Source organism: Pan troglodytes, chromosome 19 (assembly GCF_028858775.2).
Source record: "Pan troglodytes isolate AG18354 chromosome 19, NHGRI_mPanTro3-v2.0_pri, whole genome shotgun sequence".
NCBI lineage: Eukaryota > Metazoa > Chordata > Mammalia > Primates > Hominidae > Pan > Pan troglodytes.
Genome location: NC_072417.2, coordinates 30,025,629 through 30,049,761, shown reverse-complemented (window position 1 = coordinate 30,049,761; position 24,133 = coordinate 30,025,629). Strand labels below are relative to the sequence as shown.

General features: G+C 46.1%; 1 protein-coding gene across 1 annotated transcript in view; it reads right to left on the bottom strand.

Moving 5' to 3' along the window:
* Positions 1 to 9,730: 9,730 nt before the first annotated feature.
* LOC454608 (PHD finger protein 14-like) overlaps positions 9,731 to 24,133 on the bottom strand; it is a 39,495-nt gene continuing 25,092 nt past the window's right edge. Inside the window, exons 4-6 of the mRNA XM_016931920.4 lie at positions 19,592 to 19,698; positions 18,871 to 18,976; positions 9,731 to 9,889 (exon numbers count right to left, since the gene is read on the bottom strand). Coding sequence (XP_016787409.2) covers positions 9,794 to 9,889; positions 18,871 to 18,976; positions 19,592 to 19,698 — 309 coding nt within the window. The 3' untranslated portion in view covers positions 9,731 to 9,793. The remainder of the gene's footprint in view (positions 9,890 to 18,870; positions 18,977 to 19,591; positions 19,699 to 24,133) is intronic.

Here is a 24,133-nt window from a genome sequence, read left to right as displayed (position 1 = left end):
AGTTTCACTAGCATATAGGAGATAGTCAAGAAATATTTCAGTGGATAATGGCATTTCTCTCCTGATCAGGTTGGATTAACCCTCTCTTTTCTACAGTCCGGAACGTTCTGTACCTTACATAGCTGCCTTGGATCTGAGGTTTCTGTGTTTGTGAGGCGGGCTTATCTTGGTCTCTTGCCTGGTGACTTTAGCATAATCCTTGCTCAAAACGTTAAATTAAATGAAATAGATTCTTTGGGTATCACTCTTTTCTTCTGCGAAATTCCTTCTAACAGCCGCTGAGCCTGAAGACAACAAAGCTGCCCAGACTTTTCTCCTGGGCTCCAGCCCCTCCTGTCTGCCTGCTCAAAGGAATCTCAGCGCGCAGGTCTCACAGGCACCTCAAATCCAGCCTGTGTAAACCTGAGCTGCCTGTGTACACATTCCTATATCCTACAACCATGGTTCTCAAATGTGGGTTTTTGCCCCCCAGGTTACATTTGGCAGGGTCTGGGGATATTTTTGTTTGTCACAACTAAGACAGATGGTCCTTCGTGGAGTCTTGTAGACAGAGGTCGGGGGTGCTGCTGAACATCCCACAATGCATAGGACAGTCTCCATTACAAGGAATGATCCTGCCCCAAGTGTCACTAGTGCTGGGTTGAGAAATCCTGATCTAGAGGGAGACTTTACCTGGTAGGTCAGGCCATGGTACCGCTCTGCTCACAATCCCCCATGGCTCCCACATCACTCAGAGTAAGATGCATACCCTCCGGGTGGAGGACACGGCCTGCAGGGTTCCGCTTCCCCACCTGCTGAGCCCCGACTTCTTATCGCCCTCTTTCCCTTTCCTCCACCCCTTCTCCTCTTTCCTGCCTTGCTTGTCTGCCCTGCCTCCCACTGTGCCTCCACTACGCCTGCCTCAGAGCCTTGCACCAACGTTCCCTCTGCTTGGAATGCTCTTCCCTCAGTCACCCAAGTTCATCCCTTGCTGCCTTCAAGTCTCTGCTCACATGTCACCTTTCCTGCAAGGCCATGCCTGCCCACCCCTTTTAAAGCCGCAGCCCTTCCCGGCATGCCATCCTTCTTGCTTGCTATAGGTTTTTCCATTGCACTGATCACCTTACAAATGGGTTTATTTATTGTATAATTTTCTCTTCCCACTAGAGTGTAAGAGCTACAGGAAAGGGATATTTTTGTTTTGTTCACTGATATTTCCCACTGCCTAGTGCTCAAAAAATATTTGCTGAATAAGTGAATAAATCAGTATCATACTGTCCCCAACTTACTCATCTTACCTCTATTTTGTAACTGATCTATGTAACCACCACTTAGCTGACATCCAAGTGTCAGAACCCAAACCTGAGTCTTCCCTTTCTCTGTCTTTTCTATTTTTTGAGATGGGATCTCACTTCTATGTTGCCTAGGCTGGACTTGAACTCCTGGGCTCGGGCGATCCTCCCACCTCAGCCTCCCAAGTAGCTGGGACTATAGGTATGCACCACCGCACCCAGCTTATCTCTCTCTTTCACAGCTTTATTGAGATATAATTCACATAAAATAGAATTCATCCATTTAAAGAGTACAATTCAATGGGTTTTGGTATATCATAGTTACGCAAACATCACTGCAACAATCTTCGAATATTTTCTTTCTTTTTTTGAGACAGCTTCTTGCTGTCACCCAGGCTGGAGTGCACTGGCGCAATCTCGGCTCACTGCAACCTCCGCCTCTCAGGCTCAAACGATTCTCCTGCCTCAGCCTCCTGAGTAGCTGGGATTACAGACACATGCAACTACACCCAGCTAATTTTTTGTATTTTCAGTAGAGATGGGATTTCACTATGTTAGCTAGGCTGGTCTCGAACTCCTGAGCTCAGGTGATCTGCCTGCCTCGGCCTCCCAAAGTGCTAGGATTACAGGCACGAGCCATTGTGCCCAGCCCAAATATTTTCATTATCCTCGAAGAAACCCCATATTCCTTAAACATCGCCCTCCAGCTCCCCCACCCCCACCGCCATTTCTCCTCATCTCTGGCAACTACTGATCTATGTGCTGACTCCATGGGTTCTCCTGTTCTGGACATTTCATGTCAATGGACTCACACAACATTCTTCACTGGCTTCTTTGACTTAGCACACTGTGTTCCAGGTTCATCCATGTTTTTGCCTGTATTAGTATTGCATTATTTTTATAGCCAAATACTATTCCATTGCATACAGGCACAGCATTCTGTTTATCCATGTATCACTTGATGGGCATTTGGGTTACTTCCAGTTTGGGGCTACTATAAAAATGCTGCTTTGGGCTGGGCGCAGTGGCTCACACCTGTAATCCCAGAACTTTGGGAGTCTGAGGTGGGCGGATCACTTGAGGCCAGGAGTTCAAGACCAGCCTGGCTAACATGGTGAAACCCTGTCTCTACTAGAAATACAAAAATTAGCTGGGTGTGGTGGTGCGTGCCTGTAATTCCAGCTACTCAGGAGGCTGAGGCACAAGAATCACTTGAGGTTGCAGTGAGCAGAGATCAGACCACTGCACTCCAGCCTGGGTGACAGAGCCAGACTCTGTCCCCCTGCCTCAAAAAAAAAAGAAAGAAAAGAAAAGAAAAAAAAACTGCTGCTCTGAACATGCTTGTCCATGTTCTTGGGTGGACATATGCTTTCATTTCTCCTGGGCATTAACCTGGGAGTGGGGCTGCTGGATCATCTGGTTACTCTGTGTGTAACCTTTTGAGGACCTGCCACTTTTTTTTTTTTTCCTTTTCTCTATGAATCCACATCCAACTCATAAGTATGGGCTGTGTTTCTCCCTCCTGAATTTGTGCTCACTTGCATCTGCACGGAAACCACCTCTTCAGTTCATACCTGGAAGGCTACAGTACCTGCTGATGGGGATCCCTCTCCACTTGGTCACCCTTGCCTGCACAGGGGAAGGAGTTTCCCCTTCTTGATGCTGAGGCCACACCCCGGCCCATTCAGGGTTGCCTCTGGAGGTGGGACCCAGGCATCAGTGCTTCCCAGAGCTCCCCGGGTGATTACGATGCACAGCCAAGCACCCGCTTCCTTCTGATCCACATTTTATCACCTGCCACCCAAGTGCCTCCATGACAGCAAATCTGATTGTGTGATCTGGATTCTTCTTAAAACCCCTGTGTGGCTCTCCATGGTCTCCACAATAAAATCCAAGCTCCCCAGGATGCACATGCCTCTCGGTGACCTGTGTCCACTGCCACCCGTCTTGCCTCCTTCCTCTCCCTGACCCACGCTGCACATGCCACGCTGAGCTACATGTGCCTGCCCATCCACACCTCCACGCCTTGGGACAGGCTGGTCCCTCTTCCTGAAGTGCCTGTTCCCATCTCTCATCCTCCTCTAGGAAGTCTTCCCTGACTGCTCTCCCTCAGCGGGCTGTAACTGTGTTCACTGGCCTCTAGTCCAGGAGCGCCTCAAGGCCAGGGCTGGGATATCACTCTTCTCTGGATCCTCAGCCTGTAGCTGCCTGACTCATGGTAGGTGATGGGTTCTTTCTTTTCTTTGGCATATGTATGTTGGGTGGTGTGATGAATGAAGAGGTGAGTGAATGAACCTGGCCTATGTAGGAGCCGTGACCAGGTGCAATCCTACCAGCTGCCCAACTGTGCTCTCCTGAGTCCCAGCAATAACCCTGGGGGCACTCAGCAGGTCCTGCTCAACCCCCGACCTGGACCAGCGAGACCCACGCACGTCTCCCTCCCGTGGGGACATCTACCTGCATTTCCCAGTCTCAGGCTCAGTGTGTTTCATTTCTCCAGCCATGGGGCCCAGCAGGTGTCAGCAGCAAAGGAGAACTGGGTGGGACAGTCCTTCCTGAAGATAAGGCAAAGTGCCCCAGCCCAGAGATCAATCCTGTAAATCCACTTTCAAAGGGCTGAATAAGGTGGGACATCCCTGGTTCCTTCTTCAGCCATAAATCTCTAGGCTCAGATGGTAACTGCCCTCCTCTTGACAAAGCTGTAAAGAGCACGGCATAGCAGCAGTCGGGAAAGAGCATGGACAAGAAAGGTCCTTCGGGTGGGGCAAGGCCCACCTGTCTTGCCCCCTAAGCTTTGCCTCCCTCCCTGCATGGGCTTTGCTGCCTCTGTGGGGACCTGTTGGAGGTTGCAGGGCTTGACTGCCAGTGCCGGAGGCTTCTGTGAGCATTTGTCCTGTAAATACCCAGGCTCCATTCTGCTGCTCAGCCCATGCCGATGCCACCTGACTTCCTGTGAATGAATGGAGCACTGTAAAAGGAGTCCAGCTCGGCTGCCCCCCATGTGACTGTGCCAGAGTCACCTCCCCTCTCGAGGCGGCAGTGGGGTGGGTGGACTAGATGATCCCAGAGGCTGCTTTCAGCTCTAACGCCCCAGTTGCTCCTGTTTTTTTTTTGTTTGCTTGTTTTTTGTTTTTGAGACGGAGTCTTGCTCTGTCACCCAGGCTGGAGTGCAGTGGTGCAATCTCGGCTCACTGCAAACTTCGCCTCTCCGGTTCACACCATTCTCCTGCCTCAGCCTCCTGAGTAGCTGGGACTACAGGCGCCCGCCACCACGCCCGGCTAATTTTTTGTATTTTTAGTACAGACGGGGTTTCACCGTGTTAGCCAGGATGGTCTCAATCTTCTGACCTTATGATCCGCCTGCCTCGGCCTCCAAAAGTGCTGGGATTACAGGTGTGAGCCACCACGCCCGGCCTCCTGGTTTTTTTTAGACGGAGTCTCCCTCTGTCGCCAGGCTGGAGTGCAATGGCCCGATCTTGGCTCACTGCAACCTTTGCCTCCTGGGTCCAAGTGATTCTCCTGCCTCAGCCTCCTGAGTAAGTAGTATTACAGGTGCCCACCACCATGCCCAGATAATTTTTTGTATTTTTAGTAGAGTTCAAGTTGGCCAGGCTGGTCTTGAACTCCTGCCCTCAAGTGATCCACCTGCCCTGGCCTCCCAAAGTGCCAGTTGCTCTTTCTGACCCGTTTGAGAGCAAAGCTGTGTGAAGGTTTTCCTCTCAGGTCCTGAATTTTCAAGAAAACCATGTTTGGAAAGACCAGAGTCAAGCATAGTAAAAAATAACAAACTTGAAAGTAATGACTCTTTGTGTTTTGATTTCTCCTAAATCCGGCTTCTGTAACTGTACAGTAACAGGGCAGTGCAGGGAACAAGCACCAGACAACAGAGTCTCCAAATCCTTAATTCCATTCTGCCCCGCCCCTGACTAGCAGTGTCATTGGGGTGAGTCATTTTTCCCTCTGTAGGCCTCAGTTTGCTGATCTGCAAAATGGGGATATTTAATGCCTTACAGAGAGCTTGCCATGTGCCTGGTCCAGTACTAAGTAGAGAAACAGGTAAATAAGACAGGATCCTAACTTTTTTTTTTTTTTTTTTTTTGAGATGGAGTCTCGCTCTGACCCCCAGGCTGAAGTGCAGTGGCGCGATCGCAGCTAACTGTAAGCTCCACCTCCCGGGTTCAAGCCATTCTCCTGCCTCAGCCTCCCGAGTAGCTGGGACTACAGGTGCCCATCACCATGCCCGGCTAATTTTTCTGTATTTTTAGTAGAGACGGGGTTTCACCATGTTAGCCAGGATGGTCTTGATCTCCTGACCCTGTGATCCGCCTGCCTTGGCTTCCCAAAGTGCTGGGATTACAGGCGTGAGCCGCCACGCCAGCCTAATTTTTTTTTCAAAATTTTGGTTTTGCTTTAGGAGAATTGCTTGAACCTGAGAGGTGGAGGTTGCAGTGAGCCAAGATTGCATCAGTGCACTCCAGCCCAGGCAACAGTGCAAGACTATGTCAAAAAAAGAAAGAAAGAAAAAGGAAGGAAGGAAGGAAGGAAGGAAGGAAGGAAGGAAGGAAGGCAGGCAGGCAGGCAGGCAGGCCAGCAGCTTATTTGGGGTGATCCCCAGAAACACTGGCAGAGAGAGAAGTCAGGTAGGGAAGTGAAAGCAGTCAATACAGAGTGCAATTTCAAGCCAGCTACCATTATGAGCTTCATCCCAATAAGGAGCTCAACAACTCTATCCAATGACTTCTCTCTCCTTTCCCACAAACATCTGTGACCAGACACTTGGCTTAACCTCCACATTTCTCTGCATCTTTATATAGCTTCTCCTCCTTTTATGATAACTCAGAGGAGCGGATATCCCCTTCCTCTGAACAAATGCCTCCACTTCAACTCTTCATCTACTCCCTTTCTACCCCTCCAAAACCTCGCTCCACCAGAGGCGCCCTGCCTTTCTCTACTCCCGCTCCCTCTTCGTCCTCATTCCTTGATAACACTTTGCAACCTGACTTTCATTTCCCCCTCTTCCTCCCATGCACTGAGACTTGGGGGCTTTACTAAGATGCTTTTCCCAGAGGATCCTTCCTCGAGTTTCCGATACACGTCTATCCACCTTGTTTCAGAAACAGTCTATTATTATTCACTGCTAAAAAATTCTCATCTCAAAATGTTAAGGATCATCATAGCTACATAACAAAGTTGTGGTAAGGATTCGAGGTTAAATACACTGTCTAGCAGAGCCTGGCACAAAGAGGCAGTCAGTACACAGCAGCAACCAATACCATCACCAAGCTTAATTATTGGAGTTTGCAACCCATGGGTGATCAGGACAGAATATGACAAGAAGGAGAGCTGTTAAGAGGCAAGAAGTGACTGCGGATGACTTGACACCAAGGAAGGAGACAATAATTTCAAAAAGCAGTTAGGAGAACAGAAGAGTAGTAGTTTGGGATCATTTTACAGAACTGCAGGAAGTCAGTGTCACCAGAGTTCTTGAGATTTCCCAGTCTCTTGGACATTGGTGGTGATGGGCGTTCTTAAGGATGACGACTGTAGTTAGAAGAGCTAGTTCCACAATCATCACAACAGTTTTTCCCTCTTAAATAGAAAGTGCTGGTTTTCCATGTCAATCCTAAATGTTCAGTAACAACTGGCTGCAGTTGACATTCCCAAACAAAAGCAGGGGTCAAGCCCTATCCAGTAGAGGAACCAAAGCAGAACCAGCCTTGCGTGGTTGGTCATCCGGCCACTGAACTTTCTGCTACAAAGTCAAAGAGGTTTGGGACTAGCACGAGAATAGAGCAGCAGTGGGATGAGTAGACAAGGGAGCCCACACACAGACCCGCAGGAATGTACGAATGAAGTACATGGGCACCGAGGCATTTCAAAGCCGTGAGGAGAGAATGTCTTGATTATTAAATCAATGGTGCAGGGATGATTGACTAAGGGCTTGGAAAGGCATAAAGTTCCGTCTGTGCCTCACATCCCATGTCCAAATAAGATTCAACGTCCAAAGAGTTACACATCAATCAACCAGAAATTGGAAAACAAGTGCCTGGCTTATTTCACTTAGCATAATGTCCTCCAGGTCCATCCATGTGGTTGCAAATGGCAAGATTCCCTTCTTTTTTAGGGCTGAATGGTATTTTCTTGTATGTATACACCACCATTTCAATAAAGAATTGGTTAAGTGATTGTATATTGATACAATGGACTTTTATATAGTCATGAAAGTCACGTTTTAGAATAGTCAACGCTCATGATCTATTCTTAAGTAAAATAGTAAGCTAAAAAAACATATAGCTCCAGGAGCTGAGCAAGAGAGGCACCCTGCCTGCTGGGCCTGTCTGCTCCCCTGAGTTAGGCACTCCAGGGGAGTTGAGAGCATCTGAGTCTTGGGGCCCAGCCCTGAGGCCCTCAAACTTTCCCTGCCTACTAAGGGGCCCTCAGGAACAAAAGCAGAGCCAAGGAGTTGTACAGCTATAGAGTCCAGTGTGCTCAGCCCCTCAAGTGTGTGATGGAAATAGGCCCAGAGAGGTCAGGTGACCTGCCCAGGGCCTTCCAGCCCTCACACAGCTGGAATCAGGATCCACGGCCCCCAGCCTGGAGCACTGGACATCACATTTCAGGGGAAGTGGGGTGCTGGGCTCACACGTGAGAGGTCTTGCTAGCTGCCAGCCTGGGGCTCACCCGCCTGCTGTCCACCCCTTCAACATTGGTAGTGGGACTCACAGGCACGAGGCTGGGGCCTTCTGCTGCACACACAAAGCACACCGCCACCTGAGGTCCAGGGTCATGATTCAAAACCTACTAAGTGCCCATCAGTCCTTTCCCAGGTTGCAGGGAAAACAGGACTCCAGCCCCCACATAGTGCCTGGCCACGTGCTGCTCATGAGGCCTTGTCTCCCCATCTTTAGGAAGGCTTTGTGTGTGTGAAAGTTTTTGCATGCACTTGTCTTAAGCATCTTCATAGCCCTGCAAGGTGGGTTTGATTGTCATTCCCATCTTACAGGTGAAACAGGTTTCCAGAGTCTGAGTAGTTTGCCAAGGCGGGGAAGGGGTGATCCAGGACTCAAACCCAGGTCCTCCAACTGCCACATTCTCTGACTTTCTGGGGGTCAGTACCCCCAGTCCCTTCTCTCCTAGCCTGTCAGAGATTCAGCAGAGACCCCAGGTGGAGGCTCAGTGAGCTCTGGTGTGATAGGGACCTGGGGTCTTGTCACTGTCCTGACACCTTATCCTCTAGGTGGCTTTGAAACCATCCGTGTCACTTTGGGCTTCCCCAGAGTTGCCAATCCCAGCCTCAAAATTCAGCCACCCCACCCCAACCTCTGGGGGCTGAGGCAAAGACTCTTCTTTTCTCCACAAAGCTAGAATGAGGACCTTCTGGGGGCCTAAGGTAAGAAATGGTCTATTTCTAAAGGGCCTGGTGTCTGGGTAAGCTCTGTGTATTTTCTTACGTTTGCTTTTTGGGGAACTTCATTCAGAGGAGACTTGGCAGCCTCTCTGAAGACACGGAAGTGATCAATGGCAAAGCTGCAAGAGGCTGTAAGCCCCACCTAGCATGACTTCCTTATTAGGCACATGGGGAAACTGAGCCTCAGTGGGTGGAACGGGCCTACAGGGGCACAGTTGGGACAAGAACCCCGAACTCCAGGGCCCTCTACAGCTCAGGCTGTGCAAATGGGGCTGGTCCCGAAAGACGGTCCAGGCTGATGTGGGGACTGTCAGGCTGGGAGACGGGGCTCACTGGCCAGCCAGCCCAGGGGCAGCGTAGGCGCTCTGGCAGGAGACCCCACCAGGAAGTTTCGAAACCTTCACCAGGATTTCAGAACCGTTCTAGACCCCATGCAGATTGTTTCTCTGTTAAAGAAGGCGCTTTAAGAAGCTGCCGAAGAGGCTCTGCCTTTGACCGTCAACAGGCATCTTTCCTCTAGTCCATCAGCCCACAAAGACAGGAAATCTGATGGGGGGAAAAAAAATAAAGTCATGCCAAAGTCGGGTGTCAGTAACCAGGGAGGCCGCCTGAGGCGTCGCATCCAACCCCCGCCCAGGTTTCCACGCCGGGCCAGCACTAGCCAGTCCCCGAGGGCCCATCTTCCAGCCCTGAAGCGGTAAACGCCTCACCTCTAGTGGCGAGTGCGAGGAACCGCACCCTAGCCCGCCTGACTGCCGAGCCCCAGGTGGTGCCCATCCTGCCTGTTGTTCCCTCTCAAACCGAATAAACCTCCCGACGTATGGACTCTGGCTGTCGTCGATGCAGACTCTCCTGCAATGCTTAACACCGTTTTGCTACCACGTGACGGCTGCAGACACTGTCCTCAAACTGCAGCCCCACAACGTAATTTTTGTACTTTCATCTGACATACCCGAAGGTGTCCTTTTTAAGTCTTGTTAATATTCATAATGACGTATAATCCAAAGTAAATGGAAATGTCATATTGCGATTGCAATGGAAACGGCATATTGCAACTGCATTGCCTTGGCGAGACTGTCGTCCTAACAGATTTTGAGGGGGCGGGGATGGTGGCTCACGCCTGTAATCTCAGCACTTTGGGAAGCCAAGTTGGGAGGTTCACTTGAAACCAGGAGTTCGAGCCCAGCCTGGCCAACATGGAGAAACCCGTCTGTACAAAAACAACAGAAAACAAAAAAAAAAAAACCACAAAACCAATTAGCCGGGTGTGGTGGCACGCACCTGTAGTCCCAGCTGCATTAGAACTGAAGATGGCTCCCCATCTCATACACGGTGAAAGCCAGTCTTTATCAAGTTCTACATGTAGCTGGTGCAGTGTTTCACACCTGTAATCCCAGCACTCAGCACTTTGGGAGGCTGTGGTGGGTTTCACTTGAGCCTGGGAGATAGAGGCTGCAGCGAACTGAGATCATGGCATTCCAGCCTGGGTGACAGAGTGAGACCCTGTCTTAACAAAAAAGACTTGGAGGGGCTGGAGGGGAAGATGGAAAGGCAGAGGAAAAGGCAACTGGAACTTAGGATATGGTCTTGTTACTCTTCACCAGGAACCATTTGAGGTAGGCCCCCAAGTTACAGATGGGGAAACTGAGGCCCAGAGAGGTTAAAATACTTGTACAGAATCACACAGCTGGCTGATGACAGAAGCACGATTCAAACTGAGGCCTCCCAAGACTTTTTGCACCAGGACCAGTCAGCCATGCTGTTACCTACTCATTCAACAAACAGCTGTGGAGTATTGACTCTAACGTCAGTCCCTACCTGGGCCCCTGAGAGACAGTCATCAGTGAGATCATCTATGAAGACACAATAATAGTATGTTAGAAGGTGACCAGTAGCAAAAACTATGACCATAAAGGAACCGGGTGGGCAGGCAAGGTTATGCTTAATAGGGAGGTCGGGCGGGCCTCGAGGTAAGTGTTGAGCTAAGACTTGGAGGAGGGGCGGAAGGGAGCAATGGGGACACCTGGGGAAAAGGTTCTGAAGGCAGAGCCATGCTTGGCATGACTGAGGAAAAGCAAAGTGGCCAATGTGGCCAGAGCAGGATGGGGCAAGGGAAGAACAATGGATGAGGGCAGAGGATCAGACCCAAGTCATGTAGAAACTTTTTTTTTTTCTGAGACAGGTTCTCATTGTATCTCCCAGGCTGGAGTGCAGTGGTGTGATCATGGCTCACTGCGGCCTTGACCTCCTGCTTTAGCCTCCTGAGTAGATGAGACTAGGCATGTGTCATCATGCCTGGCTATTCTTTTAATTTTTATTTCGCAGAGATGGGGTTTTGCTATGTTACCCAGGCTGGTCTTGAACTCCTGGGCTCATGCAATCCCACCACAGCCTCCTAAAGTGCTGAGTGCTGGGATTACAGGCGTGAACCACTGCACCAGCTACATGTAGAACTTTATAAAGACTGTGGCTTTCACTATGCGTGAGATGGGAAGCCGTCTTGAGTTCTAAAAGACGCCCAGTAGAAGACAAACCTGTAATCTGGGGCAGGTCAGCAGGCCCAGGTTGAAGGTCCCGCTGTTGGGGGCCTGCCAGAGGGTCCGGCCTTCAAGGCCCAAATGGCGTCCAGTATCCAGGGTGGCGGCAGCTCGGTCCCCACCAGATCCCTCTGCAGCATGACTCCGCTGAAGGTTCTGGCTGCCGACTCCCTTAGGAAGCCCCTTGTGCTGGCCCAACTCTCCAGGCCTCCAGCTCATTCTCTGAACCACCTGACACCCCTTCCCATGCATTCCTTTTCTGCTTATGTTAACCAGAGTGGGATCCTGTTGTTTGTGACAAACAGCCCCGCTTGGTACTCTGACGTGATCTATCGTCCAGGTCTCAACTCAAGTGCCCCTGTGAGGCCTGCCCTGCCAACCCCAGGCACTTCCACATCTCCCTGCTTTCTGTTCTTCAGGGCGTTCATCACCAAAAGCATCTTGTGTAGTTATTTCTTCCTTTCTCTCACCACTAACCTTCATGACAGTAGGGGCCATACCCACCATTACCCCCAGTAACCCCAGGGCCTACACCAAGGCTGAGGGAACAGGAGCCTGCTAATGAGTATTTGTTGAACAAATGGGTAAAAGCTGCTGATGTGGACATTTTATGAAAGGAGTCAAAGCCATGTGTCTAGAGCGTCAGTTCTGATGATGTTGGGTCCAAGCCCAGATGTGCGTGTGCAAGAGCCTCGGTTCAGCTCCAGAAGACTCCTGGGGTACAGATGAGAAAGGACCCCAGGGACCACTGGCTTATCCTGAACAGAAAAAGGGAGAGAGGAGGCCAGGCGCAGTGGCTCACACCTATAATCCCAGCACTTTAAGAGGCCAAGACAGGAGAATAATTTGAGCCCAGGAGTTCAAGAAGAGCCTGGGCAACATATCGAGGTTGCATCTCTACAAAAAATTAAAAAAATAAAAATTAGCAAGGCCTGGTAGCACATGCCTGTGGTCCCAGCTACTCTGAAGGCTGAGGCGGGAGGATCACTTGAGCCTGGGAATTCAAGGCTGCAGCGAGCTATGATCGCACCACTGCACTCCAGCCTGGGAGATAGAATGAGACGCCGTCTCAAAAACAGAAAAAAGAAACAGCCTTATCGAGGAATAACTGATATGCACAGAACTGCACGTGGTTAATGTGTACAATTTGGTAAGTCTGGACATTTGCAAACACCCATGATACTGTCACTACCCTGAGGGAATAGACATAGCCAACACCTCCCCAAGTTTCCTTGTGTCTCTTTGGTTTTGGTTTTGTTTTGGGTTTTCCCGTGTGTGGTAACAACACAACATGAGACCTACCCACTTAACAGATTTTGAAATGTACAGCATTGTTATTCATAGGCCCTGTGTTGTACAGCAGATCTCTAGAACGTATTCCTCTAGCATAACTGAAACTTTACACCCATGGAACAACTCCCCGTTTTGCCCACCCTCCAGCCCCTGCTAACCACTATTGTATGCACTGCTTCTGTGAGTTTCACTGTTGTAGATACCTCATAAAAATGGAACCATGCAGCCGGGCGCGGTGGCTCACGCCTGTAATCCTAGCACTTTGTGATGGGAGACCAAGGTGGGCAGATCACGAGGTCAGGAGATCAAGACCATCTTGGCTAACACGATGAAACCCCATCTCTACTAAAAATACAAAAAATTAGCCCGACGTGGTGGCGGGCGCCTGAAGTCCCAGCTACTCAAGAGGCTGAGGCAGGAGAATGGCGTGAACCCAGGAGGCGGAGCTTGCAGTGAGCCAAGATCGCGCCACTGCACTCCAGCCTGGGCGACAGAGCGAGACTCCGTCTCAAAAGAAGAAAAAAAGGAACCATGCAGTATTTGTCCTTCTGTGCCTGGCTTATTTCACTTGGCATAATGGCCTCCCAGTCCATCCATGTAGTTGCAAAAGGCAAGATTCCCTTCTTTTTTAGGGTTGAATGTTATTGTCTCGTATGTCTCTACCACCATTTCTTTACCCATTAATCTGTAACTGACGCTTGAGTTGTCACAACACACTTTCTAGGCTGATCCATCAGTACATGGGTGATGCAAAATCATAGCCTCCGGGCACAATAGCTGACATCTTTGATTCCAGCACTTTGGGAGACTGAAGCAGGTGGATCAGTTGAGCCCAGGAGTTCACGATCAGCCTGGGCAATATGGCAAAACCGCGTCTCTACGAAAAATACAAAAAACTAGCCGGGCATGGTGGCATCCACCTGTGGTACCAGCTACTCAGGAGGCTGAGGTAGGAGGACCGCTTGAGTCTGGGGGACAGAGGCTGCAGTGAGCCGAGATAGCACCACTGTACTCCAGCCTGGGCGATGGAGTGAGATCCTGTCTCAAAAATTACACTACAATACACTACACTACAATACAATACTAAAATAAAATAAAATAAAATAAATAAAATAAATAAAATAAAATAAAATAATAAAATAAAATAAAATAAAATAAAATCGGTGGCCTCAACCCCAAGTGTGAGTGGCTTTTCAGTTTGGCTCTCCAGGGCTGCTCAGGAGCATTTCCTGTATCTCTTAATTTAGCTTCTCAGGAGAGAAATGACAGCACAAGTTATGACTCATCTCCTTAAGTCAAGTGTCAGTGATGTGGTGACATCACATAGTAAAACCATGGCTATAGGCAAGGCACACAAAGCCAGACGTGTCTTTCCCAGGAAGTCCCTGACCCAGTGGGAAAGGAGGAAGGGAGAGGTGGCAGCCAATGGAAAGAAGGGGCAGGAGCCAAGCAGGGCCACAGGACCCGAAGCAGAAATGATTCAGAAAGCAAAGACTAATAAACAGCCAATAGCAAGACACTTTAAAAAAAAAAAAAAGAGAGAAATGACCTACATGACCAAGAAAGGGTGAATAAATTTCACTATGGCCATCTGAAGGCTAGAAAGTTATGCAGCCATTGCTGTTTAATGATGAATAATGGTGTGGTATCTTGCAAATGTGTAGGGAACACAGAAGGATGAAAATTGAGTTTAGACTGAGTTCTTTTTCTTTTCTTTGAGACAAGGTCTTGCTCTGTTGCCCAGGCTGGAGTGCAGTGATGCAATCATAGCTTATTTCAAGCTTGAATTCCTTGGATTCAGGCGATCCTCCTGCCTCGGCGCCCCACCCAGAGTAGCTGGGACTACAAGTGTGCACCACCATGCCTGGCTGAGTTTTATTTTACTTTTTGTAAAGATGGGATCTCACTATGTTGCCCAAGCTGGTCTCAAATTCTTGGATTCAAACCATCCTCCCTCCACCATGAGCCACCGCCCTGGTGTGATCAGTGATGTGGAGCTTCTTTTCATGTGTGCTTGTCTTCTTTGGGGAAATGTCTAAGCCTTTTGCCCAGTTTTGAATTGGCTTCCTTGTTTTTGTAATTGTTGAGTTGTAGGAGTTTTTTTAATATGTTCTAGATATTAATCCCTCATCATACATACAATTTGCAAATATCTTCTCTCATTCTGTCAGTTGTCTTTTCACACTTTTTTTGGTCTTTTCTTTTGAGATAGGGTCTCACTCTGTCACCCATGTTGGAGTGCGGTGGTGTAATCATGGCTCACTGCAGCCTCGACCTCTTGGGCTCAAGTGGTCCTCCCACCTCAGCCTCCCAAGTAGCTGGGACTACAGGCACATGCCACCATGCCCAGCTAATTTTTTATTTTTTTTATTTATAGAGATGGGGGTCTCCCTGTGTTGCCCAGGCTGATCTCAAAACTCCTGGGCACAACTGATCTTCCCACCTTGGCATTCCAAAATGCTGGGATTTACAGGCATGAGCCACCACACCTGGCCTCTTTTCACTCTCTTCATAGTGTTTTTTGATGAAAGTTCTTCAACTGATGAAGATCAATTTATCTATTTTCTTGTGTTGCCTGTGCTTTGGGTGTTATATCCAAGAAAACATTGCTGAATCCCATGTTTTCAAGGGTTTCCCCTATGTTTTCTTCTAAGAGTTTCATGATTTTAGCTCTTATGTTTTTGATCCATTTTGAGTTAAATTTATATATGGTGTATGGTAAGAATCCTACTTCATTCTTTTACATATACTCAGTTTTCTCAGCACTGTTTATTGAAAAGATTGTTTTTCCCCCCATTAAATGGTCTTGGCACATCTCTCTTTCCTTTCTTTCTTTTCTTTTCTCTATTTCCTCCCTCCCTCCCTTCCTTCCTTCTCTCTTTCTCTGTCTTTCTCTCTCTCTCTCTCTCTCTCGTCTCACTTTGTCACCCGGGCTGAAGTACAGTGGAGTGATCTTGGCTCACTGCAACCTCAACTCTCTCTCTTTCTTTCTCAGAGTCTCACTCTGTCACCCAGGCTGGAGTGCAGTGGAATGATCTCGGCTCACTGCAACTTCAACCTTCCAGCTTCAAGTGATTCTCGTGCCTCAGCTTCTCGAGTATCTAGGATTACAGGCATGCGCCGCCACGCCTGGCTAATTTTTGTATTTTTGGTAAAGACAAGGTTTTGCCATGTTGGCCAGGCTGGTCTCAAACTCCTGACCACAAGTGATCCTCCTGCCTCAGCCTCCCAAAGTATTAGGATTACTGGTGTGAGCCACTGTGCCCAGCACATCTTGGCACCCTTTTCAAAACTCAACTGACCACTGACGTGAGGGTTTGTTTCTGGGCCCTCTATTTCACCCCATTGATCTAGATGTCTGTCCTTATGCCAGTATCACAGTTTTTGGTTTTTCTTTTCCTTTTTTTTTTTTTTTTTGAAACAGAGTCTCACTCTGTCACCCAGGCTGGAATGCAGTGGCGTGATCTTGGCTCACTGCAACCTCTGCCTCCTGGGTTCAAGTGACTCTCCTGCCTCAGCCTCTCGAGTAGCTGGAATTACAGGTGCACGCCACCATGCCCAGCTATTTTGTATTTGTAATAGAGATGGAGTTTCACCATGTTGCCAGGCTGGTCTCGAACTCCTCACCTCAAGAGATCCACCCACCTGGGCCTCCCAAAGTGCTGGGATTACAGGTGTGAGCCACTGCACCCAGCCTGTTTTGTTTTTTTGAGACAGGAGTCTCACTCTGTTGCCCAGGCTAGAGTGCAGTGGCATGATCTCAGCTCACTGAAAGCTCTGCCTCCCGAGTTCACGCCATTCTCCTGCCTCAGCCTCCCGACTAGCTGGGACTACAGGTGCCCACCACCACGCCTGGCTAATTTTTTTGTATTTTTAGTAGAAACGAGGTTTCACTGTGTTAGCCAGGATGGTCTCGATCTCCTGACCTCGTGATCCACCTGCCTTGGCCTCCCGAAGTGCTGGGATTACAGGCGTGAGCCACTACGCCCGGCCAAGTTCTCCAACTCTTTTCTTCTTTTTCACAATTGTTTTCATTATTCAGGGAGGGTGCCTTGAAATTCCCTATGAGGTTTAGAACGAGTTTTCTATTTCAGAAAGAAAATCAGACATGCCACTGGAATATTCTGAACGATTACATTGAATCTGTAGATTGCTTTGGATAGTCTTGACATCATAATAATATTAAGTATTCCTTCGTAAACATAGGATGTCTTTCATTTATTTATGTCTTCTTTAATTACTTTCAGCAAGGTTTTATCATTTTCAGTGTGTGAGTCTTTCACTTTCTTGGATAAATTTATTGTAAAGTGCCTTATTCTTTTTGATGCTATTACAATGATTTTCTTTTCTCTGGAATGTTTATTGCTATCATATATAAATGCAACTGATTTTTGCGCTTTGCTGAATTGGTTTATTTGCTCTAACAATTTTTTGTAGAATCTTTATGGTTCTCTACATAGAAAATCAATGGGCAAACAGAGATAATTTTTCTTCTTGGCCAGGTGCAGTGGCTCATGCCTATAATCCCAGCACTTTGGGAGGTGAGGTCAAGCTGATAGCTTCAGTCCAGGAGCTCGAGACCAGCCTGGCCAACATAGTGAAACCCCATCTACTAAAAATACAAAAAAAAAAAAATCAGCCAGGTGAGGTGGCACGCACCTGTAGTACCAGCTACTTGGGCGGCTGAGGCAGAAGAATCGCTTGAACCCAGGAGGCAGAGGTTGCAGTGAGCCGAGATCGCACCACTGCACTCCAGCCTGGGAGACAGAGTGAGACTCCATCTCAAAAAGAAAAAAACAAAAAGCAATATCAATAAAGCAAAATGACAGCCTACCAAACAGGAGAAAATACAAAGAGATTACTATCTGGGATAGATAAAGAACTCCAAACACTCAAACAAAAAAACAAATTCAAAAATGGGCAAAAAGGCCAGGTGCAGTGGCTCATACCTGTAGTGCCAGCATTTTGGGAGGCTGAGGCAGGAGTATCACTTTGGGCCAGGAGTTCAAGACCAGCCTAGACAACATAGCGAGACCCTGCCTCTACAAAAAAAAATTTAAAATGAGCCAGGCATGGTGGCACGAGCCTCTAGTGCCAGCTACTTGGGAGGCTCAGGCAGGAGAATCACCTGAGTCCAGGAAGTTGAGGCTGCAGTGAGCTATGATTGCACCACTGCAGGGACAGAATAAGATCCTGTGTCTTAAAAGAAAGTAATTATCTGTTCCACTTCCACTCCCAGGTGGAATTGAAACAAGAACTCAAGCAAATAGTGCACCAATGTTCATAGCAGCATTAGTCACACAATAGGAAAAGGTGAAAAGAAACTCACTGTCCATCAAAAGTTCAATGGCTAAACGATGTGTGAAAAATACATAAAATGGATCATTATTCAGTCATAAAAAGGACTGAAGCTCTGATCCACGCTTAATATTAACAAAACATTGAAAGCATTATGCTAACTGAAATAAAGACAGCCACAAGGCACAAATATTATATGATCCCACTTCTATGAGGTATCTAAAATGGGCCAATTCATAGGGACAAAGTAAAACAGAGGTTACTGGCAGCTGGGGAGGGGGAAATGAAGAGTTATTGTTTAATGGCTATAGTTTGTTTTGTGTGAGTGAAGAAAAAGTTTTCACATAGTGGTGGTGTTTACACAACACTATTGATGTACTTGGTGCCACTGAACTGTACATTTCAAAATGGCTATGATAAACTTTATGTATATTTTGTCACAACTTTTTAAAAGTAAAAAGTTATATACATATAAATATTCCTTAAATTTGTATCTACATTATCAAAAACTGGGAACAAGCTGAAGTATAAAAGGGGGAACAATTTAACACACATTAGTAAGAATGAAACTTGTTTATGCTAAAACAGAAAATATAAAATGATGTTTGCTAGGAGAATAACTATTAAAAACATGCCCACAAAGACTGAACACTAATATACAAAAATTAAGATAATTCTATTATAATTTTCTCTCATTTCCTTCCTCTAGTTATATTAACATGTTAGATTTCTTTTCAGTCTACTAACAACAACAATATGCCACATCAAAATAATTATCCTGACTGCTATGCTACTGGGTTGAGATAGGTCTGTTTTAATACAAAGCAGCTTCAACTAAGAGCCGTAAAAATTACTACGCAGCCAGGCCTACAAAGGCAGTCCCAAGAAACAAGACGGAACACTCAAATGGCTATCCTTCTTCACTTTCACACTGACAGCTTGTGTTCTTCCCCACAGCTTACCTGCAGGCAAGGTCAGGGAAATTCAGAATTTCACAGGAGAATATGGAAAAATTGAGAGCAAGACATAAATGAATGGGATGCATTGGTGAAAGTTCTCTTACTTCAATATCACTAGCAGCTTTGTAAACCACCAGGCTGTTCTCTGCCACCTCCTTCCTGTCATTTCCTGTGGCAAATTCTGCCAGATACCTGTGGTAGTCCCCTTTCCTACAGCAAAATTTAAAAAAAATTAAACCAGGAACAATGATTTTTAAAGTAAAATAGCTAAAATTGTTCTATATAATATAAAATATGTGACAAAAAATATACGTAACAATTAACAAGTGTGCTTCAATAATTTTAAACACTCTCAGGAATATTTGGCTTCATTTCATTTTTTTTCTTAGACATTTCATACTATTTTCCTTATTAAATATAACCAAAAATCCCACAGAAATTAACTGAGGAGCCTCTAAATATCAACAAAACTATCGCTTGATAGACTAGAATTAAACAAGCAAGTGGTTCCAAGAAATGGCACAAGTGTATTAATCATAAAATAAAATTTCTACATGAAACATTCAGCCAGCACTGTGCAATGTGTGGCCGTTTAGGGGAGGGGAATGAGATAGGTCCCATGAAAGCAAAACAATATAAATAAGTAAAGCAAAAGCTAATGCATTTTTATAATAGCCTGACCATCTTTTTATTCCAACATCAACTATCCTTCTAACATTAAACAATTATTTGTAAATAAAAGTTGGAAACCTACATAGAAGAAAGTCATGATTCTAAAAAGGCCAGCTTTTAATCTTACATTTTCCTTTCTAGTATAGAACCTACATTTCATAATAGAAAACCTTGGACTTGCCAGTGGTAGCTGCTGGAATGAGGTGTTTGTCCAGTGCATCCAGAACATCGCCACAGATTAACTTGAGCTCAGTCTCAACCTGAAAAAATAAAGATAAATTTTAAAAAATCAGACTGTTTCAGTCTAGAAATTCTGTAAATTTATTACACATTCTATCTATCTCTGGTTTTGAGGAAGAGAGCTTAGTGTTACAGAGAATTCATTTCCCTCTCCAAACTCCCTTCCTCCCTTTTGACACAAAAGCAGAGAAAAGCTGCCTGTCGGTTATCAAAAGTATCTTTTCCTTCCTGCATGCAATTAAGTGCTACACACACACCACCCCCCACCCCAATACCCCCTCACAGTCCAACTGCAGAATCACCAATGACTGAAACTAAACACTGATGCTACTTGGTAAACGCTGGTCAATTACATGAATCTTTCACAAGGTAGCAACTATTGTGTCCATTTACTGGGAAAGCAGAACCTAAGACATTTGCTCAAAGATCATCACCTTAAAAGAACTTAATAAGCAGAGCTAGGATTTGAAACCAGGCAGGGTGCAAGGGACAGAACAAAATTCAAACCCAGGCAATTTGCCTTCAGTACTTACATTCCTAACAACGTTGAACAGGCAATCCCTTTAGTGGAAGAGATCCAAAACTAGTTAAGATACCAAAAATCTATGGACCAAAAAAACTACTGCCACTCATCTCTATTCATTTATAATGCTGAAAATGTACAGCACCTCTAAACGCACATACCCAGCTTGCTTCCTTTTTCTTTTTTTTGAGACGGAGTTTTGCTTTGTCCCTCAGGCTGGAGTGCAATGGCACCATCTCAGCTTACTGCAAGCTCTGCCTCCCGGGTTCACACCATTCTCCTGCCTCAGCCTCCCGAGTAGCTGGGACTACAGGCGCCACCACCATGCCCGGCTAATTTTTTTTTTTTTTTTTTGTATTTTTAGTAGAGACAGGGTTTCACCATGTTAGCCAAGATGGCCTCGATCTCCTGTCCCCGTGATCCTCCCACCTCGGCCTCCCAAAGTGCTGGGATTACAGGCATGAGCCACTGCACCCGGCCTGGTTTTTGTTTTTTTTTTTTTGTTTTTTTTTTTTTTTGAGACAGGAGTCTCACTCTGCTGCCCAGGCTAGAGTGCAGTGGCGTGATTTCATATATAATGTTTATTCTAATAACAGCAAAAGGGGGAAGAGGGCAATGGAGCTTTACAGGAGAAAACTGCTTTCTGCACGTCTTTATCTTTTTGCAGGTAAAAAGTCCTGCCTCAGTGTTGATGGCTTCTGACTCACTGAGGTGGTGGTTGTGGCACTTTCACTTCACTGTTTTTGTTTTGTTTTGTTTTGTTTTTAGTAGAGACAAGGTCTTGCTTTGTTGCTGCCCTGGGTGGTCTCAAACTCCTGGCTTCAAGCAATCCTACTGTCTTTGAAAAGGTTGTGATTAATGAACTTCCAGCCCTTTTTTAAAATAGCAATAAAAGTGGCTACATCAATTGACTCTTCCTTTCATAAAACATTGCTCTGTAGCATGTGCTGCTGTTTGACAGCATTTTACCTACAGTAAAACTCTCTTCAAAATTGGGGCCAATTCTCTGAAACCTTGCTGCCACTTAATCAACTAAGTATAGGGCATATTCTACATCCTTTGTTGTCGTTTCAACAATGTTTACACCATCTTCACAGGAAATAGATTCCATCTCAGGAAAGCACTTTCTTTGTTCATCTATGAGAAGATATTCTTTCAAGTTTGACCATGAGATTGCAGCAATTCAGTCACATCTTCAGGCTCCACTTCTAATTCTAGCTCTCTTGCTACTGGCCACCACATCTGCAGCCTCCATCAAAGTCTTGAATCTCCCAGTCATCCATGAAGGACAGAATCAACTTCTTTTCAAATTCCCGTTCATGTTGATATTTTGACCTCCCATAAAACACAAATGTTCTTAATGGTACCTAGAATGGTGAATTCTTTCCAGAAAGTTTTCAATGTACTTTGCCCAGATCCATCAGAGGAATCACCCTCTATATAGCAGCCATAGCCTTTCAAAATGTATTTCTTAAATAATAAGACTTTTATATCAAATTGACTCCTGGATCCACGGACTGCAGGATGGATGTTGTGTTAGCAGGCACGAAAAGAACATTTTCTTATACATCTTCATCAGAGCTCCTAGGTGACTATGTGCATTGTCAAAGGGTTACTAATTGGCCTACATTCAATATTGCTGTGTCTTAAGGAATAGGGAGGCCTGAGGAGAGTAGAGAGAGATGAGGGAACAGCCAGCTAGTACAGCAGTCAAAACACATACAACATTTATTAACTTCACCTCATAGTAACATCAAAGGTCACTGATCATACATAACCATAACAGATATAATAATGAAAATGTGTGAAATATTATGAGAATTTTAAAAAGGGACAAAGAGTCACTAAGTGAGCACATGCTGTTGGAAAAATGAAACTGATAGACTTGCTTACTCCAGGGTTGCCGCGAACCTTCAATTTGGTAAAAAAAAAAAAAACCATGCAATTCCTGTGAAGTACAATAAATAGGAGCCCAATAAAATGAGATATGCTTAAGGAAAAAAAGATATGCTTATACATCTTACTACAATTAAGTACAGTCTAGCAAGATAAAGATAGTAAGCCCTACAACAACCACTAAGAAAATAACCCAAGAAAAATCGTTTTAAAAATCATAAAGAAGGCCAGGCCAGTGAGCCAAACACCTGTACTTCCCAGCACTTTGGGAGACTGAAGCAGGAGGATAGCTTGAGCCCAGGAGTTTGACACCAGCCTGGGCAACATAGCCTGTCACTACAAACAAGAAAAAACTTAGGCATGATGGCATGTTGTTGCGGGAATTCAGGGACCCCGAACGGAGGGACCGGCTGAAGCCATGGCAGAAGAACATAAATTGTGAAGATTTCATGGACATTTATTAGTTCCCCAAATTAATACTTTTATAATTTCTTACGCCTGCCTTTACTGCAATCTCTGAACATAAATTGTGAAGATTTAATGGACATTTATCGCTTCCCCAATCAATACTCTTGTGATTTCCTATGCCTGTCTTTACTTTAATCTCTTAATCCTGTCATCTTCGTAAACTGAGGATGAATGTCGCCTCAGGACCCTGTGATGGTTGTGTTAACTGCACAAATTGTTGGTAGAGCATGTGTGTTTGAACTGTATGAAATCTGGGCACCTTGAAAAAAGAACAGGATAACAGCAATGTTCAGGGAACAAAGGAGATAACCTTAAAGTCTGGTGGCCTGTGGGCCGGGCGGAAGAGAGCCATATTTCTCTTCTTTCAAAAGCAAATAGGAGAAATATTGCTGAATTCTTTTTCTCAGCAAGGAGCATCCCTGAGAAAGAGAATGCATTCCTAAGGGGGGGGGGGTCTCTAAAATGGCCGCTTTGGGAACGTTTGTCTTTTATTGTTGTCGATAAGGGATGAAATAAGCCCCGGTCTCCCGCAGCACTCCCAGGCTTATTAGGACAAGGAAATTCCCACCTTATAAATTTTGGTCAGACTGGTTGTCTGCTCTCAAACCCTGTCTCCTGATAAGATGTTATCAATGACAATGTGTGCCCGAAACTTCATTAGCAATTTTAATTTCACCCCGGTCCTGTGATCTCGCCCTGCCTCCATTTGCCTTGTGATATTGTATTACCTTGTGAAGCATGTGATGTCTGTGACCCACACTTTATTCGTACACTCCCTCCCCTTTTGAAAGTCACTCATAACAACTTGCTGGTTTTGCAGCTTAGGGGGCATCACGGAACCTGCCGACATGTGATGTCTCCCCTGGACACCCAGCTTTAAAATTTCTCTCTTTTGTACTGTTTCCCTTTATTTCTCAGACCGGCTGACATTTAGGGAAAATAGAAAAGAACTCATGTGAAATATCATGGGCTGAATTTCCCCCGACAATGTGGCAGTAGTCCCTGCTGCTTGTGAGGCTGAGCAGGGAGGATCACTTGAACCTGGGAGGTTGATGTTGCAGTGACCACGACAGTGCCACTGCACTCCAGACAGGGTGGCAGAGCAAGACCCTATCTCAAAAATAAAATAAAAGGGCAGTGGCAGCAAGACACAACTCCCAGTCAGCCACACCATCATGAGACTAAACAACCAATGCTTGCTTGACCAGTGAACCATGTAGCCAGATGATTATTTCCCAACTATAGGCTAATGTAAGTGTTCTGAGCATGTTTAATGTAGGCTAGGCTAAGCCAAGGTGTTAGATAAATAAGGTATATTTCTTTCTTTTCTTTTTTTAAAGAGATGGGGTCTCACTATATTGCCTAGGCTGCAGTGAAGTGGCTGTTCACAGGTGCAATAATCATGCACTAAAGCCTCAAAATCCTGGGCTCAAATAATCCTCTTGCCTTATCAGAATGTAAGCTGCTCATAACTCAAGAAGCATCTGTACTTAAGATTAAAAAGGTAGAAAAACAAAACAAAACAAAACAGGAACTAAGTAGTCATAAGAAAAAAAAAAAAGGGCAGG